Source organism: Colossoma macropomum, unplaced genomic scaffold (assembly GCF_904425465.1).
Source record: "Colossoma macropomum unplaced genomic scaffold, Colossoma_macropomum, whole genome shotgun sequence".
In the NCBI taxonomy this organism is placed as follows: Eukaryota; Metazoa; Chordata; class Actinopteri; order Characiformes; family Serrasalmidae; genus Colossoma; species Colossoma macropomum.
In genome coordinates this window covers 17865527-17872667 of record NW_023494788.1, presented here as the reverse complement: position 1 = coordinate 17872667, position 7141 = coordinate 17865527, and the positions used below count along the sequence as shown (strand labels likewise).

Genomic DNA, 7141 nt, shown 5'->3' with positions numbered 1-7141 from the left:
CTTGCTCATACCTGAAGACAAACAGCAAACCTTACAACATCAGATGTATTTGCAGCACTTTGGAACTTTTCAGCTCCTATTAAACTGTGAGGCCACACCCAAGCCCCGCCCACGAGCTTCTCAAACCAATTGAGCACATCTATCACTTAAAGTCACGCCCTTTCATTAATATCCCTCCACAGGCTTAAAGAACGGGCTTTGATCGCTAAAGATGATTGGAACTGAGTTTAGTGAGACAATGACCCTTTTGGCGCCCTGCTGTGATGTTTAAGAGGAGACTATTAAGAGGCCGTTTAGCTGTTAGTGTGTGAAGTGGAAGGTCAGCGTGACGATTAAAATAAGTAGCGCTCATAAAATCAGTTTGAAGAGCCATTACCAGTTTGAGCTTTAAGAAATATGACCTGAAATATAAATCTTGTAGTTCCCACTTGATCTGAGGCTTTAGATCAGTAAAACATTTCAGACACTCACGTTTAATTTTTCCACTATGATGCGTTTTAATGCTTTATAGATGTTTGTGGCTGAATTCATAATGTCATATCTACTCGTCTTTCACTTTGATATCACGGTGGGCTTCACGGACCGCAGCCTTTCAGGCCTCCTCACTGGAAAGAAACAGGGTCCGATCTCATCTCCTCTCTCTTTATTAGTCGTGTGAATATTTCAGCTGCTTGATCGGATCACAGGTTTTAAAGGTCTCTGCTGATTCTTTTCAGCACAGGTGGAAGCAGAGGGTGCTTTGTGTTTGGTATTGGCTTGTCCACTGGAGCGTGCTTACGAGGCTGATGAATAGTGTTTGAAGCCCTCCAACCCTTTGAAAGCTGGACCGCCCGTGTGAGCTGACTGCGTGTGTCCACTTATATGAAGCGGTCAGGCAGAAGACAAAACCGCAAAAGTAATGTTTATTTCTATAGATTTGATGCTACGATAGTTTCAATAGATCAGCTGTTTCTTTTTGCTTTATTTTTCTTCGAGGGACGTTTTCCCCATATTTCCCCAATGATGAAAAATTACAGGGGGACATATTCCACCCACATCATGAAATTATGCAGGATAATTTGGGATGGCTGTGAGCTTATATTATCAATAAAACGTTTTTAAGAATGACTTTTCCACAAAATCTCCCACATCAATTAAGTCACTTTGTCATTGCAAGAGGTATTTATTATGGTCAATTGTTGATTTATACCATAATCCTCTTTCTGCTCAGTTATCATCATATTCATCATCTTTAAGGTATTTTGACCTAATATTTATAGCAGCATGCAAATCAGACTACGAATTTTAGTGACATGCAATGGGAAACTGCTATTGTACACTCACAGAAAACAAAGCACTAAACTGTCACTGGGGCAGTACCCCTCTTGTCACTGGGGTGGTACATCTGCAGTATCTTAGTTCTGGAATATAATTGTACCAGAATTAATTAAAGTGATATTTTTTTAAGGTTGTATTGACTCCAATTATTCTGTCTTGTCTCCACCTCTCCACCCTTTTATTTTATTGTTCTGTTTTAAAACATTACTTTATGAAAAGGTATTTCCCCTGGAGAAAACACATTTAAGGTACACAACTGGACCTGGACAACTGGAATGAATGAGAAAAAGTACCTTATTTCTTACAGTGTTATAAAATGAAAATTGATGTTCCTATTCCTGCAAAAATATTGTTTGCTTTTTGTACTAATATAGTAACTCTAACTGTAGGTCTGAATGTAAGAACTTTGTTAACCGCCCCCCCACACACACACTTGTCAGTCCAAATGTGCACCCCTGCTTTACCCTGAGCTATGAACATCACAACATGGATCACACTGAGTTTTTTTTTATTTGAATCATTTATGCTAAATTAGGTGCAAATAATGCATAAAGCCTGGAAGCATATTAGAGCCAGAATACTGATACTGTAGAAAAACCGAAAGAATTCTGTTGCAAATATTTGGAGTTTTTTGAAGAACTAAACAGACCCAAAGTAATCTGTGTCACTGGATAAGTAAATAACACTACAGGACTTCCAGATGCATGTCTTACTCATCGAAGAATGCAAATAACTTACATACAAACTTCTAATTTAAAATGTGGCTATTTCAACCAATCTGCATTAACAGCGCCCATCAGTTGCGATAAGTGGGTTACGCCCATATTCTACAATGAGCTTCAATTTCATTTAAATAAACCTCTCGAGGAGTCCTTTAAAGCAGCATGCTCAGACATATAGACCAACACCAATTTCTCCCATCAGTTTAATATGTATGCCACTAAATGTTTAGTAGTTTGTATGGTTTAGCAGTATAGTTTGACTTTCTCCATAAGGCTGGGAGCTGGCTGTGAACGGCAGTTGGTGATCTGAATATGATTTATCTGTTGGCTGTTGATGTTGGTGTACGATGAAGCATCGAAATTCCTTTAGTTAAGTGTAAACCTTTGACCTTCTGACCTGGCCTCGTTTTAGGTGCAGTTTGTGCTGCACAACTGGCCCCCAAAAGTTCACCAGGAGTCCATCTTCCCACCACATGACTCTGAGTGCATCAGCACGTAATAAAATCGTTAGCTACACGGGTCTGGGTGACCGATCTGACACTTATGGTTGGTTCCCACGACAGAGATGTAAGGGATGCTTCAGGATTTCTTCGACATTTTTATACCTCAAACATCAACCGTTACACCGCTTTCGCTTAGCTACCGTTAATGAAGCTCTGCTGTTAAGTCCTGTTACTAGAGGTTATTGTAATTATTTTGAAGCAGAGGTTTGTGGGTCAGACTGAAGTCCTGTTTCGATGTGTATCAGCGTGTGTCGGTATGTTGACTCTTGTCATCAGGCCGTTCTCACTTAAAGCAATCCACTCACACGCCAGCACACTTAACAGAATGGGGCTAAGCGTTTGGGCATCACACCTCTGAGCATACACAGCCCACCCCACCCCCAGCCCCCCTTACCACGAGGAACGGCTCTTTTCCTTGTGGCCACGCGCGGAATTTGGGACCAAGGATTTCAAGTTACACCCTCACGTTATGATATAGACACGAACATTGTGAGTAATTGCACTGTTTATAATAAAAATAGCCCATTTTAACGGACATGAGATTGACACCCTGTTGAAACATTTGACCATGGAAAAAAATTAAAATATTTGCTTTGATGCAAAAAGAATATGAAAACTAACTCAGTATGAACGTGAAATTAGACGCAGAATGTGCGTAGATTTCCTAAAAGTTATAATCGTGAATTGTCGGGGCAATTCATTCATTCATTCATTCATTCATCTGCAACATGTTCAAGTACATTAAATAGATACTCAAAGTCCACTAGTTTCCCCAAACATGTTTCCTAAAGCAAGATTAAGCATACAGACTAATAATCTCAGATTTAAAACGTCATTAACAGTACAAAGTACAAAATATGAACAATCAGCTCCTAAATGAATAAAACGGATTTCTCGGTAAACCAAAATTCAGCCCTCTTCCATGTTGTAAGGTTTTCCCTGACATGCTCCGCCTCCTGCCTTCTGATTCGCTAGTAGTTCATTCTGTCAATCAGTTCGTGTTCTCAGTATGAATTAGCCAATCATTTCGAAAAAGGCGTGACTTTTTCCCCGACAACGCTTCGCTTCTCCACCAATCAAGAGCGTCACCTCTGCGCCATATAAGTTCTAGCCTGGTCTTCTTCACTCATACTGCTTCACTAAGATCTTCCAGGACGAGCTTGTTTATATGAAGACACTTTCCTGACTTTATACGGTTCTAGAACTTCCACTATGGCCAAGACGGAGACCCTGAGACGAGTAAGTTACATTTATTCTTTTTTAATCAAAACTGTTTTCTCTTAAACTGCTCGTTATTTGCAGGATTTGCAATGGAATTTGTGGATATGTTGAAACCAAATCTAGTATTTAAATAACGTTTTATTCACCCCTTGTTAGACGTTGAAGCCAGTAATAGAGAAGAAAAGAAGAGACCGAATCAACCAAAATCTGGAGGCACTGAGGGCCCTGCTGTTCAGGAGCACTGCAGACACAGTAAGAACACAACTCTGATTTTCGCTAGCTGTTGTAGTCCAATTGACTCTACCTGATAGTCACTATATAGATAGATATAACTCTCCCCTCTTTCTCCACAGCGTTTACAAAACCCTAAACTGGAGAAAGCAGAAATTTTGGACCTGGCTGTTCAGTATATACGAAAGAACACATGCAGGAGGGCAGATAACAAAGGTATGTTATATTATATTGTATGATATCATACAATATTATAGTATTTTACACTGGCAGTTAAAAAGAATTACTCTACACTGATGTTTAGCATACGTTTTGATGTGTTTATCCTGCGCAAGAAATGATGGCTGTTCCCAAAATACAATGGAAGATGCCACTTTCAGTTTCAGCCCATTGAGATCTTGTGGGGCTACATTTGTAAATGTGTGAAGAAGAAAAAAACAGCCACTATGGATATTGTGTGGATAGCAGTGAACAACATATGTGAAGCAGTCCCTCTAAATGATCCTGGAAAAACTACACTCTTAAAAAGATGGTTCTTCAAGTGTTCTTTAGTAAAGACAATGGTTCTATATACAATCAAAGAATCATTTGCATGGTGAAATTCTTCTTCAGGTTAACAAAGAATGTGTTGTATATGGTTCTATATAGCACAAAAAAGGGTTCTGTTGCTGTTACGATGTCAAGCTTGTAACAATAGAAGAACCCTTTTTGGTGCTATATAAAACCATTTCCAAAAAGGTTCTTCATAGAACCATATACAACACATTCTCCATCAATCTTAAGAACATTTCACTATGCAAAGAACCATTTAAGTGTGAAACGGTTCCATACAGAAATCATTGTTGTAAATAGAACTATTCCTTTAACTAAAGAACCCTTGAAATACCATTTTTAACAGTGAAGTGATGAAGATACTTTAGACTGCTTTGTCACTTTCCTAAAGTTCCTAAAAATGAGTTAAAGGAAGTGCTTTCACACACATTCCTCACTGCTGTTTACAGACCATCTGTAGGAGTTGGATTTTTCTGCTCCACAAATTTTCCAATGCATTCCCACAAGACCTTAATAGGTTTCAAATTGTTGCTGAATTTTATTTTATGAACTGTGTAGCATCTTCCATTGCCTTGCTGGAATATCTGCCATTTGTTCTGGTTTCCTTTCTGTAAGTGAACAGACTGGATAAACACCAGTTGCTAAACATTAGCATTTGGCACATGTTAATGTGAACAGTATTCCAGTGTATATTTCACATTATGCTGGCTTTGTTATGCTTCCTTCATGAATAACTGTGAATAACTAAACATCCTCTTCTTCTGCAGTGTCTGCTACTCCTGCAAACCAGGAAACAACACAAACTCAACTCAAGGCACCAAAACCCATCTATGGTGCTCATCCCCATCAGTGTGTCTCTGAGTTCACCTCCTACATGAGCCAGATGAACCCGTCTGAGAGGGAAACCGTTCTTCAGAGTCTGGAATACTATCTGGACAGTCAACATGAACATTTTGGCAGAGCTGGGAATGAAACAGACACTAAGTCAGCCAGCGCTCTGACAAAGCTCAGCTCATCAACATCATCCCATCACTATAACCAAGATCAAGCCCTTCCTGAATCGTTATTACTATGTTATAAATCTGCCAGTCAAAGCAGCATTGTCTTCACTCCATCAGCTTCACCAAACCACCTCTCCCCTCCACCCTCTCCTCTCTTCTCCTCCTCCACTTCCTCTTTCAGCACCTCTCCTCCATATTCATCTGTTCCCTGCCATCTGCCTTTTGCTCCTTCTGGGTCTCCTCCCTTCACCAAACCTCCCATCACTTTTTTTGCAACGCCATTGTCTGTCTCTAGTTCTGTAAGCGTGCCTCAGTTATTGCAGCCTCACGTCTCCAGAGATCTCCCCACACCACCCTCTCCCAGTCTGGATATGAGAGGAGATTTGCTGCCTGTCTCAGCCCAGTCAACATGGAGGCCATGGAGCTGAAATGGCATTAAGCACCTACCTTTGGTGTCTTACTTAACACACGACCAAGCTAACTTGAACCATTCCTCTTAAATGCCTGGGACCTGCTGGTGGGTCCAGACTTCCAGTGCTCGCTCCTACAGCTCAGTCAGTTTGCATGGTTTTCTGTGCAATTACTGAATGATAAGCTTTAGTTAAAAGTTAAAAATGTGGTGCTCTCTCTCACCTTAATTGAAAAAAAAGGAGGAAGACTTTTAATTGTACTGACTGCAAATGTCTTGAACATTTTGGTTTTGCATTTCCTTGCTTTATTTATTAAAAAGTGGTTCTATATGTATCTGTACTACCTATTTTTCAGTTAGTCTACATAGAAAGCTTTTATATTTTAGTGTATATATTTGTAAATACTTAATTATTTTAAATATGGTGAAAAAAATCCAGACACTATTTTCTACCTTCTATTTCCACTTCTCACTGTGTATTTCATGGAAATGATTAAAAAACTTCTGAAATATAAAGAGCTTTGTCTTTTTTTAATTCCTAGATCAACATTTTCTTGTTTATTCCGATGGTCAGATAATTTTTTAAATAAAAGTAGATAAAGTTAGATAAAGTTTTTTACTGTTTGTTAAGAAAACACATAGAAATACTTTACCACTAAATCGTTAAGAATCATTTGTTATGTTAAATTTGTTTCTGTTTTATTCCATAATAAAATAATCTATACTGCTGGGTAATTTATCACAGCATAACATAATTAAAGTTTAGAAATTAAGTGAAAAGTGAAAAACACTCATTCATAGTTTCTGTGATGCGAAATACCCTGAAAACTGAAAAAAGAACACATTGACACATTGAATTTCAAAGTAAATAGATAACAAACTAACAAGATTTTTTTTTCATGATTACAAGAAAAACAAACAAGTAAAAAATTATAAGAATGGATTCAAATAAAAGAAAATAATTTTAAAAGGTTATCACATTCACGCAAACACACATAACGTCACATGCAAAAGGTTAAAGAAAATCATCAGGCTAAAACTAAAAGGACAGAGAGAAGAAGTGGTGGGGGGGCGAGGGTGAGAGTACTTGCAGGTTTCTTCCCTATCTAACACAGATTTGGTCAAAGCGTTTATAGCTTTATGCAAACTACATCTAAAATAGACAATCTACATATACACAGATTT

The 7141-nt window shown here is 38.5% G+C and overlaps 1 protein-coding gene across 1 annotated transcript; it reads left to right on the top strand.

The window, feature by feature from the left end:
* The first annotated feature begins 3754 nt into the window (after positions 1-3754).
* her11 (hairy-related 11) lies at positions 3755-5975 on the top strand. Its single transcript, XM_036567842.1, has 4 exons — positions 3755-3781; positions 3920-4015; positions 4117-4210; positions 5314-5975. Exons 1-4 carry the CDS (start codon positions 3755-3757, stop codon positions 5973-5975), a joined length of 879 nt encoding a protein of 292 aa, XP_036423735.1.
* The last annotated feature ends 1166 nt before the right edge of the window (positions 5976-7141 follow it).